The sequence below is a fragment of the Phragmites australis genome, chromosome 5 (assembly GCF_958298935.1).
Source record: "Phragmites australis chromosome 5, lpPhrAust1.1, whole genome shotgun sequence".
Classification (NCBI taxonomy): domain Eukaryota; kingdom Viridiplantae; phylum Streptophyta; class Magnoliopsida; order Poales; family Poaceae; genus Phragmites; species Phragmites australis.
Genome location: NC_084925.1, coordinates 19,042,379 through 19,058,565, shown reverse-complemented (window position 1 = coordinate 19,058,565; position 16,187 = coordinate 19,042,379). Strand labels below are relative to the sequence as shown.

The 16,187-nt window shown below is 50.5% G+C and overlaps 1 protein-coding gene across 2 annotated transcripts; it reads left to right on the top strand.

Moving 5' to 3' along the window:
- The first annotated feature begins 7,994 nt into the window (after positions 1 to 7,994).
- On the top strand, positions 7,995 to 15,934 carry LOC133918883 (thaumatin-like protein 1b). 2 transcript variants are annotated; one of them, XM_062362982.1, is made up of 3 exons: positions 7,995 to 8,266; positions 8,382 to 9,081; positions 15,214 to 15,934. In XM_062362982.1, exons 2-3 carry the CDS (start codon positions 8,468 to 8,470, stop codon positions 15,383 to 15,385), a joined length of 786 nt encoding a protein of 261 aa, XP_062218966.1. In that variant the 5' UTR covers positions 7,995 to 8,266; positions 8,382 to 8,467; the 3' UTR covers positions 15,386 to 15,934. The 2 variants fall into 2 exon arrangements, with proteins under 2 accessions (XP_062218966.1, XP_062218965.1); XM_062362981.1 differs by having other exon boundaries at positions 8,036 to 8,300.
- The last annotated feature ends 253 nt before the right edge of the window (positions 15,935 to 16,187 follow it).

The following is a 16,187-nucleotide window of genomic DNA, read 5'->3' as shown; positions in this document are numbered from 1 at the left end:
CTGCTACTATTGCTCGTTGATCTCCTTGGTGTGTAGATCTTAATGCTGCTGCTTGGTTGGTCGAGGACCTACTCGACTGGCCGATATACTTTCTCGGCGCTGGTCGTGGAGCGTGACGTGACCACTCAGAATTGGTCGAGGACGTGATAGATCTGCTTGGTGGTTGGTCGAAGAACTGATTGAGGAGCAAGACCACCTGCTCAGAACTGTTCAAGGAGCATGACCACCTGCTCGAAACTAGTCGAGGAGCATGACCACCTACTCGGAGTTGGTTGAGGAGCATGACCACCTGTGCGGGGCTTGTTGTGGATCTAATTGAGAAGCTATTCGAGGAGTTTGATGTGCATGATGTTTGATTGGTCTACTCCAACTCTTCTTTCGCTGCACTGCACGTCAAGTGGTAATGATCTATGATATCCTACTTGTATGTTTTCATGGGTGAATGTAGTAGAAATTTTTTGTTGTAACCTAGCGTAGCCAACTCATTCCCAACACTCTCCACTCCAAAGACAGGATAAAATCTAAGGACTCCCAAAGGCCAAAGTATAAGGACTCGCCTACGAAGCAGGGGCCATGTCTAAGGACTCACCCATGGTTGTCTAAGGAATTGCTACTTTGATGATGGAGTAGGGTCTGCGGAATCCCGAAGCCAAGTTTTAAGAAATCATCATGATAAACAACAATAAAAACCCCACACAACAATAAACAGATCAAGTTACAAGTTACAACAAATTAGGACACTTCTTAGCAAACCTAGGTGGTCTCACGTGAAGTTATGTAAATATCTATGGCCTCATGCTAACTAAAATGCGAGGTCATGGTTAGCAACGAAGGGTGCCTCTGGGTCGATGGCTTCGCCAAGCCAGTTATCTGAACTGTGGGGATCCAAAGACGAAGAAGACACCACAAAGGTACCATAATCCAAAGGACTATTCACCTACGTGCCCTCTTTGACCACCTCTATAGGATCTACTTTTTGTGTATGTAGGTCTTCGGCAGTCGGGGTTTTGGGCGAGCCTCCCTTGCCTTTGTGCAGCTAGCACCGAGCGATCAAAGTTCACCCAAAACTCTTCGGATTCAATGTTTTGGGATAGTGCTTCATGTACCATCTAATAGTCCCCAAACTCTACATCGGGGAGCCGACACAAGAACTTTCTCCAGGTCGCACCGAGCACGAATAGACCACTATGCTCATTAGCTAATAGGAGCGTGTTCACTGAAGGGGGCTGACTTTTTGGCCCAAGGCCCCATTCTAACATCTTCTCTTGTCTCAGAATAGGATGTCGGCCTCAACTCACGGCAAGTTTTGTCCCAAATCCAAGCCTTTGAAAGGCAAATGAAAAGCACCAAAAGCAGAACACTTGCAAAAAAAAACTCCATTACTACTACCAAGGTTAGTGCAATATCACAAAACCACGATGCCAAAGCTTTTACAAATTAATGAAGCCTAACTTTAGAACTACATAAGTATGGTGAGCCCAAAGCCCGTGCGATCAAGAAGTAAAAGGCTAAGGGCCCCTAACAACCCAGGGAGACTCATACTTGGGCTTCTCTTGCATCACTGCCCCTGGACTTCACTCCACCACCACCACCATGTGACCCCATCGGGGCGACCGAGCTCGACACACTGCTAGCCTTACACATCCTTCGGGCTATTGCAACAACAGTATCACGCCCTCGTGGAAACCAGTACTTGTTTAAGAATGCACTTGTGGCCTTTTTCATCCCACGGTTGGTGGCCGATAGCAACCCCTTTGGGGGAACTCAAAGCCATTGCCCGTAAGGCCATCAAAGAGAGGACACTCGATGGCCCTTAGGGCGCTAAAGAGGGAAATCACGGTAGTTCTAGTATCAAATTCCCTGAAGGCCATGGTTCTCGACCTCAGGGTGTCCGTCACAACCCAGAGCAACCTACTGCTCCTCAAAGATTACTCTTAGTAGAGGGGCAGGGGCCAACGGCTAGCCCCATCTCATGTAGTAGGGCAGCCACCCCTGAGGAGATCCCTTGGGTTTCCCTCTCAATGAAACACTTCTCTTCTACCCAAGTTTGGTTCTCGCAGCTTTGGGCCCTCTTCTTGTCCTGTAGCACCTTTGTCAGCTCATCTTGGGCCTTTGACACCTATTCGAGGGTGGCCTTCAAGTCCCTTACCTCCTCCTTGAGATAAGATGATGAAAGATCAGTGGTCGAGGCTTTGACACTAGCAGATGGGATGTGTCACACGAAGACCATGAGAGTCACTTGAGTCTCAGGCCACCCAAAGAGGTCAGAGAGGTCCAGCCCCCGGCAGTAGGAGATTGGCACCGCGGGGATAGGAGCCATGCTTGTAGGAGGAGGCAACATTGTACATGATAGGGGCACGACCATCGCAGCCATGGCCTCAACATCCTTGACTTCCTCCTCTTTGGACAGTGTGGGAGGCTCCTCTTGAGCAAAGTCTTCACCGGAGACCGAGGACTCCGAACAAGGGTTTTCTCAATGACTCTCGATGGCCTTAGCGCATCTTTGCTTCTTTGAGGTAGAGGTTGGCCATGGTCCAAACCCGCCACACTTAGCCTTCAGGGCTGAAGCAGAAAGCATGTCTGTAGCATCTAGACCCCTAGCTAAGTGGTAAATGTTTCGTTGATTAATGATAATCGTATCATTGTGGCTAGCAAGTTTGTTTTGAAGGCCAATTAAAATATTAGTTCACAATGTTTTTGGTGATCTTGGTCCCATAATTGAGTGGTTGAGCGATCAAAGGATGTGAACGTCAAGATTAAGGACTTCCTAGTTCTAAGTGTCACAAGGACATGAAGGACACTTAGAGTAGAATAGGCTCCCTTTTGGTTCTTTGACCTACTATATAGAGGAGCTAAGAGTAGTAGCTTAACCTAATTGAGTTTAGATTTGCTTGGATGCACACTTATGAAATTCTAGTACTAGGTAGCTAAGAGAAACTCATGGATGAGTTGATGAGAAGATAGAACTTAAAGAAGTTTGAATTGGAGAAATTATGAAAAACATCTATACAGCAGATGGTCCGACGCTCAGGGGTTTGTATATGTTGGAGTATTTGTCTTAGAAGAAGGCTTAAAGGCTATACACACCGGATGGTCCAGCGGTGAAGAGTTGAATTTGCTGGAGTAATAGTTCATAAGTGGGACTTCATGATTGAACAAGATGAATGGTTCGGCGATGAAGAGTTAGCAGTGTTAGAGCAATTTTTCAGAAGAGGGGTATTTTTAGAAGAGGGAGTAGTACACACCAGATGATCTAATGTATACATCGGAGGCATCAGTGGAGTAAAGTCCATGTGGTTTTCCTTCGTTTCAGTGGAAGATGAACTTACACACGCCAGATGGTCGGACGTATGCATTAGAGGATTCACTGGAGCTTTCAGTGGTCATAATGGCTAGTCCTGCGTGGATGATTCACACTGAATGATCCAATGTTTGGAGCCTGTGCACGTCAGATCATCTAGCATTGACAAAAATATGGGTGATCCTGGGTGATTGGGTAGGGGCATTTCGTCTCATGAAGGCAACCTTGTGAGCCAGAAGTGTAGAAACACTTAATGTGTTATCAAGAGGCAAGAGAGTGCACTAGAGTGATTTGCAAAGTTCTTAATTGAATATTAAGGATATAATTAGTGCAATGGGAGTAGCAAGTGTGCATCTAGCTGTAGTCTAGGCTTGATTGGGGTCAAGTGATCTATTGGCTTATTACTCTTGGTGGTTGGCAATATCTAGCCAGTCTTGGTAATTCGAGGTGTCTTGGTGAGTTCTTAGATTTCTTGTGGGAGCCCCAAGAGGAAACTTTGTGCTTGGTTTGAAGCCCATCAATCTATAAATGGAGAAGTGGCTATCACTAGTGAGTAGATGAGTCTTGGTGGCTCAAGTTGAGTCTTCGTGGCACAAAGAGAGTCTTGGTGACTCAAGGGGGAGCAATATCCTTAGTGGACACTCCACTAAGAACTAGGGGGAAGTTCCAACTTCTCGATACCTTGGAAAAAAAAATCCGGTGTCTTCTTGTCCATCATTTTACTTTCTCGCGTTTATTTTGACCATTTACATTCTTGCAAACTAATATTCTACCTTCACTTTGTATTGTAGCTTGCATACTTTCTTGCTTAGATTTCTATCTATTTTGGGCGTTGTATTTGTTTTACTATTTATCTAGGATAAGGTTGTTTACTTGTTCTAGAGTTTGGTAGAAATAGTTTTTAATTAGGGCCCATTTTACTCTCTCTTGGACCATTCGATCCTTTCATCATCAATCGCAAGGACCTTCGTCTTCCTTTGCTTCACAACCTACGAAGATGGGGGCCAAGGCTCGTACTTGATGCCATGAAGGTCCATCGTGCGGATCAACCGTGGCCATCATGTTTGGCTGGCGAATAGGGGCCAATTAGGGCCTCGGTGACTGCTTCCACCACCTCGGCAGTGTGCATTGCAAAAGAGTCAAATCAAGTGAGGTTACAGAAATGAGGTGATGTATCTACCCATCAAGCACATCCCCCAAGTTGAGGATCGGATAGTGGAGGTTGTCTTCGAATGAAGGAGCCGCAAGGTCAATAAGAAACTACTCACTACTAAGGGGCCAAATACCGGTGATGCAGTATTCCTCGATCAGGTCACGTGTCTCAAGTCGTTGAGAGACCTTCGCCAAAATCTCTATTTTCAGGGAGATAATTTTCGTCGGCTCAACTTGTGGATTCTGAAGGTAGAGTATCTCTTCAACAGCCGACTGTAGAGGACAATCTGTTGGAACCTTGGTGTAGAACCACCACTCTGTCTAGTCCATGCTCCACCGATTGTTGTAGGTTTTCATGGGAGTATTTGAGACCCCAAATGGGATGAAGGAAATGCGCCTATCGGAGACATCATGCTTCACACCATTGATCTTCACCTTCTTCGATTGGCAATGCGCATAATGTAGCGAGGTGAACACGGTAGCAGAGGAGGCCACCCCTTTGACTTTTGATGCCCATATGAAGGAGACCATTGTGGAGGGAATCTTATCGCTAACCCGCTGCAGATCAAAGCTCTGGATCTTCACCATGAATTCCACCAGGACTGAAGCTTTGCTTTCACTTCTAGAGAAAAAGAGTAAGGAGGAAGCAAATAACATAGCACAATAGGCCATAGAAATGACTGATAAGCTCATGGGGTCATGTCCTATTCATACCCTAGCAATGCTCGCACGTGCAAGAAAATCAGGAGTCGAATGCTGATGACAAATAGTTGAGCAACATGTGTTGCACAGATCATTTTCGACCAGTGTTCATGGGATCCATAGATGGATGCAAGAAAGGAAGAATTATGGAACTTCCTGTCTAGGGTTGACTTCATCTGGCTGAAGGGGGAGGCGAGAGAGGAGGTACTAGCATCTAAAGAGTCTCAGCTTTGGCCCCCCGAAGTCGAACTTCAACCTCGAGGGGCCACTGTTTTGGGAATGGTACCACATTGACCCCCATTGACTTTGATCGACCTGAGGTAACCCCAAAGACAAGAAATGATTCGTGATGCTAGCACTTCCATTGGGCTACTTTGATTGCAGGTATGGAACTGAAGGACAATCAAGGAGTGGAGCCCGAAGGCTGAACCTCCAGGAGGCGGAAAACCAATGAAGGAGTCAGTGAGATCTGAAGGCTTAGACGATGCATAGCGAGGAGCCCAAAGGAATGAAGCCTGCACAGGAGCATGAAGGAACGAAGCCTGAAGAATATTTGAAGGTTCGACTTCGAAAAGCCAGAGGGTAGCTGCGACCACGGTGACGAAGATCCGACATCCTAAAGGTCCCACCAATCAAAGAGAGTCATAGGGACATAAATGTAAAGTCATATATGTGTACGGTCTGTACTGATACAATGACTACAATAACCCAAGGATATTCCGAACATATATTGAGACACATGGGTACCAATGTAATGTAAACCTGGGTGTTTACGGTATGGCTATAAATACCTAGCCCATTTGTTGTAATGGAATAATGAATTGTAGTTCCACCACGTACTTATTTAGTGTGTTGTGATCCTGATTTTCACAGTCATAGCAAAAAAACGATTTAAAAGGCATACCTCAGGGTTTTCCCTATTGGTGAAGATACAACTACCCTAGTCCTCGAGCCTTGGTGTGTTATGAGCTGTCAAAATGCATTTTCCATATCATAGACATTCTGCTCGCACTTGCTATTAGGCTCAGCGTTTATCCATTCAAAAATTGAAGTCGACTAGGACCTAGGATTGTGCAGCTGTTTGAAGATTGAAGTGGATGTCAAACTCCTCAAGTTATAATGACCACTTAGCTATTCTCCTGTATGCTTCCCGATTATGGAGGACATCTCCTAACGGGAAGGTAGATACAACAGTAGCCTTATGTAATTGAAAGTAATGTCAAAGCTTACGAGAAGTCATGCGGACAATATAAATAAGCTTTTGTACCTGAGGGTAACGTACCTTTGGTCCATACAAAACTTTACTAATATAGCACATTGCGTTCTGATCATGCTCTTTCCTATTAGTAACTCCTCATTCCACCACTAGTGCTACGCTAATAGCTTATGACATGGCCACAATGTACAAGAACAACTCTTCTTCTACATTGGGTGAGGTTAGCATAGGAGCTTGATAAAGATACCTCTTGAGGTCCTCAAAAGTTATCTCATCTTGATCGATTCACTTGAATCCTTCAAGGCTCTTCAGAAGTTTGAAGAAAGTTAGTCCTTTTTTGCCTAATCGGGAAATAAAATGACAGAGTCTGCCATGCATCCAGTCAACAATGGACTTCCTTTTTAGTGCTTTGAGATCGTATATCCTTGATAGCCTTTATCTTCTCAAGATTTTACTCAATGATTTGATTAGACACTAAGAACTCAAGTAGTTTTTCTGGAGGAGACTCCAAAGGCACACTTCTCAGGATTTAACATCATGCGATGCTTCTTGATGTTATTGATGGTTTCTTGTAAATCAAGGAGTAAATCTTCCTTGAGTTTATTTTTAACCACCATGTCATCAACGTATGCTTCAATGTTCCTTCCAATTTGATCATGGAGGGTGATTTGAACACATCGTTGGAAAGTAGCACCATCACTTTTTAAGTCAAAGGGAATTTGTACATAACAATAAACTCCAAAAGGCATGATGAAGAAGGTTTTCTCTTCATCTTCCTTACACATGCTAATTTGGTGATACCTTGAGTAGGCATCTAGTAAACTAAGCAACTCACACCTAGAAATTGAGTTGACTAACTGGTTGATTCTCAAGAATGGAAAGTGATGGGAAGTCCTTTTGCAAGTCAATGAAGTCCGCACATATCTTTCACTTGTCGTTGAGTTCTTTCACCAAGACCGGATTAGCCAACCACTTAGGATACATGACTTTTTCTAAGAATCCTTCCTTGAGGAGCTTGCTTATCTCTTCCTGAATAGCCTCTTAGCAATAGTTAGCAGATCGATATAGTTCCTATCAAACAGGTTTTGATTCAGGTCGAACGACTAGCTGTGCTCAATCACCTCCCTAGGGATTCCATGCATATCAGACGGTTGCCACGCAAACATATCCACGCTCGCTCAAAGGAAGGTAACGAGCTTGAGTTCTGGTTTAGGGAACAATGTGGAGTCTATTCTAATGCGCTTAGATGACATGTGTCATTTATTACATCTGTTTTCATATCATTATACCTACAAGTCATTACAATTCGTGGCATTATTTCATCATTTGACAGAACTACCTTAATGCCATAATAATTTTATTCGGAATCCGATGAAATCGTATGAGTATTTGATGAAAAGATTATTTTCTTACCACTTCAATGGATCTAGTCTCACTTCTAAATTCATCAAAGAATGCCTTCAAAATATCATGATAATTTATTGTTATTTCTACCAGGTGTCACATCAATTTTTATTAGGGCTTAGTCTTGTAATTTTGTTTGGGACCGATACCTAAGTTAGTGTTCACCTCCACCACCAGGGGCACACCCAAAGAGTGTCCTAGGACTTCCACCCCTTGGCCACGTCCTCTTCCGTGGCCAGCGTCACCTGTTCTCTTATATATAGTTTGTTTCTGCCACTTTTAGATTTAAGTTTTGCTTAGATTGCATCTACACGCGTTCCGCCAATTTAAGTTTGCTTATAAATTCCAGCGACGCACGCCCACACCGCTGATAAGAACTCACGTTTCTCTCCTAACCACACCAGTCGACCGGCTGCCCGCGCATCTTCGTTCTCGTACCAGCAGCGAAGAGCGCTGCACTCGGCGCAATGGCGAGGGCACACCGAGCTCTGGTCTGCCTCGCTATCCTCACCGTCTCAATTAGTAGTAAGCTGCCAATCGAATCCGTTTCTTGCGGTTTGTTTGCTTGTTTCGGTGCTTAATTGCAAATCTTGTATCATGATTCAGGTGCTGTGTCCAAGTCGTTCACCATCGCCAACAACTGCGACTACACGGTCTGGCCGGGGATCCTCTCCAGCGCAGGCTCCGTGGTGATGGACAGCACGGGCTTCGCGCTCGCGCCGGGGGAGTCGCGGGCCATACCGGTGCCGTCGGGGTGGTCGGGCCGGCTCTGGGGCCGCACGCTCTGCTCTACCGATGACAACGGCAAATTCGCGTGCGTCACGGGCGACTGCGGCTCCGGAAAGCAGGACTGCGCCGGCGGCGGGGCCGCCCCACCGGCGACGCTCGCCGAGTTCAGCATGGACGGCAGTGGCGGCATGGACTTCTACGACGTCAGCCTGGTGGACGGGTACAACCTGCCCGTGCTGGTAGCGCCGCAGGGCGCGGCGGCGGGGGGCAACTGCGCGCCGACGGGGTGCATGGTGTACCTGAACGGCGCGTGCCCCGCCGAATTGCGGGTCGCGTCGGCGTCCTCCCCGGGCGGCGTGGCGTGCAAGAGCGCGTGCGAGGCGTTCGGGTCGGCGCAGTACTGCTGCAAAGGCGAGTACGGGAACCCCCACACGTGCAAGCCGTCGGCGTACTCGCAGTTCTTCAAGAACGCGTGCCCAAGGGCGTATAGCTACGCGTACGACGACGCCACATCCACCTTCACATGCGCCGGCGACACCACCGCCTACGCTATCACCTTCTGCCCCAGCACAACTAGGTACATGCGTCACTTGCTACTTACCTCCAACTGTTTCTAAGTTGCCATCCATTTCTTGTTCGTGAATAGTGTGACCGAAAATAGTTGATTTTTCTTGGGTAAGAGTCACGTAGTAGGCGTAAGATTAGCCAAATCTTGTCAAAAGGAAAGCACCTTTTGGTCTCCTCTACTTTTTGTATGATCGTTTATTTACATATGAGGATGTACAGGAATTACACATATCTCACTCACACTCTCATGTATGTACATGCGTCAGTGCTAACCCACGCTAAAGATGAATTAGAGAGTCTAAACTATTGGTATACGAGCACTCACATCCCACTTAACACGTATATATGTATATACCATAAGCCTAGCTCCAGACCCATCCGGAAGCAGCTAGGGATTAAAACTGTTGTTGCCGAATGAGGAAACTGAGGTCGAGCTGACGAGAAAGTGCGCGAGAGAGACAAGTATTTATGCAGTGCTCAACATTCTCTCTTCCTGTTCTTCTTCCTTCCTATATATTCTGTGTTTACAACTAACTCCAGCTAAGTTTGCGGCGTTGGACCGAGTATGCCAGCTGCGCCATCCCACAGCCACTCACTCCTCTTCCCTACAATGTCGCCATGATTGCTTGAGCCGTGCCATCCCACGAAGCAATCCTGGCTGCCTACTTCTACGCAACAGAAAAACGAGGGCGAGGCCAAAGTCGTGTACATGCGCACGCTGCAAGCCTCTTAACAGAAAATATCAAAAACAAGCTAGGAAATATCGCAACGGGATTATAGGCTAACAATTCACCCCCCCTAATCCTGTTGCTTTGGCTTTACTTCTTCGACTTTGAGCTTCTGCCTCATCTCGACGAACTTGACACGCCCGCGCCCTTTGGTTAGAATGTCAGCTAACTAAAGATCAGTGTCGACGTGATCCACATCCAACTTCTCTGACTCAATGCACTCACGAATAAAATGGTAGCGGACGTCAATGTGCTTACTCCGCTCGTGATGCACTGGATTTTTGCAGAGCGCGATCGCCGATTTGATGTCCACGCGAAGCCTGAACTTCGCCGGTTCTCCTCCTCTTATCTCGGTGAGCAGGCGACTGAGCCAGAGTCCTTGGCAGGCAGCTACTGCAGCTGCAACATATTCTGCCTCGCACGAAGATAGCGCCACGATCTTCTGCTTCTGTGAGGCCCAGGTGATGACGCTTGAGCCGAGGAAGAACAGCGTCCCCGTCGTGCTCTTGCGATCATCGACGTCGCCGGCATGATCACTGTCGCTGTAGCCGATTAACGTCGGTTCTGACGACCTCGCACGGTAGACGCACCCGTAGCCGATCGTCCCGCACACGTAGCGCAGGATTTGCTTCACCAGCGCCCAATGCCGCACTCCCGGCGCCTCCATGTACTGGCTCGTGATCCCCACTGCATATGCGATGTCCGGGCGCGAGTTCACCAAATACCGCAAGCTGCCGATGACGCTGCGGTAATGGGTGGCGTCGACCGCGTCGCCGCCGTTGTGCTTCGCGAGCTTGAGCCTTGTCTCCACCGGCGTGTGGCATGGATTGCAGCTCCCCATGCCTGCGGTCTCGAGAATTTTCTCGGCGTAGCTTCCCTGGCAGAGTGTGATCTTGCCAGGCTCCTGACGCACCTCGATCCCTAGGTAATAGCACAAAGGGCCGAGATCGCTCATCTGGAACAGATCATGCATCTATACCTTGAAGACGTCGATGTCCGCAGCGTCGGTGCCGGTGATCACCAGGTCATCGACGTAGACGCCGACAAGGAGAAATGAGTCCGCTCCCCTTCTCTTATACAGAGCGTGTTCGAGGGGGCATCTCTCAAAACCGAGTGACACCAAGGAGGCGTCCAACTTGGCGTTCCAGGCGCGGGGCGCTTGGCGGAGCCCGTACAGTGCCTTCCTCAACTTGAGCACCTTGTCCTCACTGCCGGCGTCGATGAAGCCCGCCGGCTAGTGTACGTAGACCTCCTCGGCGAGGTCCCCGTTGAGGAACGCGCTTTTTGACGTCCATGTGATGGACTTGCCATCTGTAGTGCGCCGCCAGAGCAAGCAGTAGCCGCACTGTCTCCATGCGAGCCACCGGCGCAAAAACCTCTTCAAAGTCGATGCCCTGACGTTGCACATATCCTTTTGCGACCAAGCAAGCCTTGTGCTTCACCACATTGCCAGGGGGGTCCTTTTTCACTTTGAAGACCCACTTAAGTCCAATGGCGCGGTGACCGGTAGGGAGCGCGGCCATCTCCCATGTCTGGTTGTCGAGGATGGACTCCATCTCCGCCTCCATTGCTTTTCTCCACGACGGCTTCGATAGTGCCGCCTCGACGCTTACGGGCTCCTCGGCGGCGAGGATACACAGCCCGCTGTACTCAATGGTGCACAGTGGAGCCGCTTCGGTCACCTCGTAGATGCCGCAGTACCTCTGCGGCACGCCTTCTGAGTTGAACGTCCCGCCGGTGGGTGGAGTCACGAAGACAATGCCATCACCCCCCGGCTCCTGCAAACTGGGCATCGGTGTGGCTGGTACGGTGTCATCAGGTGCTGTCGCACTGGATGTCACGGCTCGCGTTCCTGCTGTGGCTGCGTTGGTTGAGGTAGCGGTGGTCACCGCGTCGGTTGGCGTGATGGCATCAGTGGAGTACACCACCGTGAAAGAGTCGCTGCTCACTGTCGTGTCGCCGTCGGACTCCCAGTCCCACCGACGATCCTCCTTGAAGGCCACGTCTCTGGTGATATAAAGACGGTGTGTAGTGGGGTTGTAGACGCGGTAGGCCTTCGCTCCGTCCTCGTAGCTGACGAAGACCATCGCCGTGGACCTGTCATCGAGCTTCTTCACACCGGGCCCGACGTTCTTCACGTGGGCGACACATACAAACGTGCACGTTGGGCTTCCGCTTGTGCCAAGCCTCGTACGGGGTGATGCCGTGCAGGCTGCGCATCGGTGAGCGATTGAGGATGTGCACTGCCGCCTTGACCGCCTCTGCCCAGAACATGGCCGGCACGGCCATGCTTTTCAGCAGGCTCCGGGCCATCTCCACGACGGTTTGGTTCCGCCGTTCTACCACCCCATTTTGTTGCGGTGAATAAGGTGCGGTAGTGTGGTGGCGGACCCCGTGCTCGTTGCATAAGTCGGCGAACTCGACGGAGTTAAACTCGCTACCGCGATCTGTCCTGAATGCCTTCATCTTCAGGCCGAGCTCATTCTCTGCGAGGGCTTTCACTTTCTTGAAGAATTTTAGCGCCTCGTCCTTCGACCTGAGCACTTCCACCCACATGTATCGACTAGCGTCATCAACGATGAGGAGGAAGTACTTGTTACCTCCCGGGGTCGCCGGACTGATTGGCCCGCAGAGATCGCTGTGCGTGAGCTCCAGCCACCCCTCCGCACGATACGCCGTAGCGTGCGGGAACGGCGCTCGGTGCTGCTTCCCAAGAGTGCACCCCTCGCAGAACTGCTCGATGTGGTCGATTGCTGGCATGCCGATGACCATGTCCTTGGCGACGAGATCGTGCAGGGCGTGGAAGTGTAGATGCCCATAGCGGGCGTGCCAGCGCCACGCCGCGTCCCCTGCTTGTGCCAGTAGGCAGACTGTCGTCGTCAGGTCGAGGGAGACGGAGTAGAGGCGGTTTGGCATCCGCCTCACGCGCGCCAGCACGGTCCGCTGCCGATCGAAGAGGCACATTATGCCTTCCTCGACCACCGTCTTCATGCCAATTTCATCCAGCTGCCCGATGCTAACGATGTTGCTCCGGAGCTGAGGTATGAAGTACACCTCGGTCAGCACCCTGTGCTCGCCGTTCTTGCATACGAACAACACGGATCCCCGACCCTGTATGTCAATCGCCGAGCCATCGCCAAATTTTACCGTACTTGACACGTGCTCGTCGAGGGTTTGTGAACATAGATCGCGTCCCAGTCATGTGGTTGCTAGCACCTGTATCAAGGTACCAGCGATCATCGACGGACGGCACCGGGATGACGTGCTCCTCGTTCAGGTATACGCGCTCTTCGCCAGCTCCTGCCACGGCGACAGGAGGTGCTGCCATGGCAGCCGTCACTGCCATTGATGGTGCAGGCGTCGGGTCCAGCATGGTGGTGACGTCGCCGACCACCACCAGCAGGAGAGCGGGCGTGTCCTCTTGTCCTTGCACGAGGTTTGCCTCCTCGCGCCGTTCGCGATCGTGCCGCGGCTTGCGGCACTCTTTTGCCCAATGTCCTAGGAGGCCATAGTTGTGGCATTTGCCCTCATGACGCAGAGGCTTGCCACGGTTGCCGCCGTCATTGCTGTTGTTGCCGCCGCCGCTTCCTCCACTTCCAGTCGGCTTGTTCTAGGGCCTCCACTTGCCCCGTCCGCATGACTTGCCGCCTCTGCCGGATGAGCCCTCGCCGCCCTCGCGGCGAGCTTGATACGCCTGCCACTCCTCTTTAGTAAGGAGCAAGCAAGCGCCGCCTGCGCCCTCGCCTCCTTCGGCGAAGCGCTCCTCGACGGCGAGCAGCTGACCCGTGAGCTCCTCAATCGAGAGAGTGCTCAAGTCCACGAGCGTCTCGATGGAGATCGTCACCTGCGCGTACCGAGGCGGTACGACATGCAGGAATTTCTTGACGGCGCGCTCGTTGTCGATTTGGTCCCCGAGCACCTGCAGGTCAGTGAAGAGCCCCAAGAGACGTAGCGCGAAGTCCTCGACTAACTCACCATCTTTGAACGCCAGGTTCTCGAATTCGCGACGCAGCTTCTGCGCCCTAGCCTCCCGCACGCGCTCCACACCCATGCGCATCGTATGCACAGCGTTCCACGCGTCCCGGGCGTTGTCCTTCGCGGCGATGACGCGCATCATCTCCGGTGGCACTAACCGGAGGATTGCCGCCAACGCGCTCCTGCCCTCTCGCTCGGTGACGGCACTGTGCTCGACAGGCTCCCAGATGCCTTGCGCTTGCATGCTCACGCGCATCAGGATCGCCCACTCGGTGTAATTCGTCCGAGTGAGCATCGGGTAGGAGGCGGAGCCCGTGGACTCCTTCACCACGTGATGCACCACCTGCAGCTCCCCGCCTCGCCTTGTCCGGCTCTGCCTGCGGCTTACAGGACATGTGTGCGGAGGAGTGCGTGAGCCGCCAGATCGAGATGCAACTGGCGACTTACTGGACTGTGACTTCTCTCCATCGTCAACCATGCCGCCAGAACTTGATCAAGGCTCTGATGCCACTTGTTGTTGCCGAATGAGGAAACTGAGGTCGAGCTGACGAGAAAGTGCGTGAGAGAGACAAGTATTGATGCAGTACTCAGCATTCTCTCTTCCTGTTCTTCTTCCTTCCTATATATTCTGTGTTTACAACTAACTCCAGCTAAGTTTGCGGCATTGGACCGAGTATGCCAGCTGCGCCATCCCACAGCCACTCACTCATCTTCCCTACAATGTCGCCATGATTGCTTGAGCCGTGGCATCCCACGAAGCAATCCTGGTTGCCTACTTCTACGCAACAGAAAAACGAGGGCGAGACCAAAGTCGTGTACATGTGCATGCTACAAGCCTCTTAACAGAAAATATCAAAAACAAGCTAGGAAATATCGCAACGGGAGTATAGGCTAACAAAAACCCCTGGTGAGCACCGGCCACCGTTGCCAACTGAGCTATGCTCGGTTCTCAGCCCATGACCGTTGGTAAGAACCTGGTCGGCAATAGACCACACAAAGTGATCTGGTGCGGTTGAGTGATGCGCACCGATGACGATGAGCCAGCCACCCACTGCAACCGCGTCCTCGTCCATCGCGAGTCACGTCGGCAGCACGGTGACGCTCGCCGTGCCGCCGGCCCACCATGGTCGTACGCACATACTTTTTTGGCGCCGCACGCCGCCGAGCCGCGCCGAACGCGTGCGTCCATGCAGCAGGTCGGCGTCGTATTACACGCACCTAACGTCGGCCTCCAGCGAGGCGCCAGCGACGGCCGCTTTAGTTTGTTCGCACCGGTGGTCCACTAATTTGATTAAACGGCTTGCCATTGCGTTGCGTAATGCAAAGCCTCATGATACACGCCTCTTCCGTGTGATTTTTCTCGTAGAAATTTGCAAGATGCTGACCATTTCAGGTAGGCTACTCCGCTAACTGGCAGTTCTTTGCTTCTTTGCCTGCAGCGTGAAGGCGGCCGGGTCGAGCCCGCAGGCGCCGGGCCTGCCGCTGATGAACGACACCATGGTGTACCTCGGCGGCGACCAGCTTGGGGCCGCCGCGGCAGGGTCCCCCTCCCCTGTCCTCCACGGCATCCTGGCCATCGTGTCCCTCGCGCTCGCAGGCGCCATGTACTGATCACAAGCCCCACACCCCCGGCGGAGCACTGCTGACTGACACGAACGCGACGCGGGCCGTGCCGTGCCGTGTGACGATCTTGCACACGGAAAATGCAGAGACGAAGTGGACGCGTCACCTGCCTGCCTCCTGGGCCCACGATTTGTGGAGCCCACCAACAGTGTGATTCGACCGTGGGAGAGAGACGCCAAAGCACGCATGAGCCCTTCGAGAGACATAGCTGCTGCAAGGAAATTGGATTGGAGAAATCAAATTTAGTACATTTTCTTAATTTGATACTTACACATACTGGAAATTTGGAGTTGAGTTCTTTTCTAAAGATTCTGTTCAATAATTTGTAGGACGAGAATTTCTTTTTCTTTTCTCAATTTTTTATAAGTTAGTGGACATACGAATATCTGGTGCACGGCCGTAGAGGTGGTTGAGGTCGCATTCTAGATGGGAACGTTGGGATTTGGTGGACGTGTACATGATATACACGAAATTTTGGATAATGTACCTGGAATTTAGGATGTGGATACGGAATAATCATCTTTTCTATCACTGAAATTGTTTTCTTTTGCGTTTGCTGGCTGTTTTTCTTGCTTGGGTTGCACCACTCAGATGGAAACATCCGAAAAATCCTCTAACCATTTTTATTTTCAAATTTTCTCTTGAAAATAGAAAACCCAGAAACGAGTCTGAACTCAAAAATATTAGGATATCAAAAATGAACCAATCCGAAGGTAAACACGTCTGTATCAGTCGGGAACCGATAATTCAAACCGGAAACACCGACTCAGAAGTGTGCATCAATAAATTA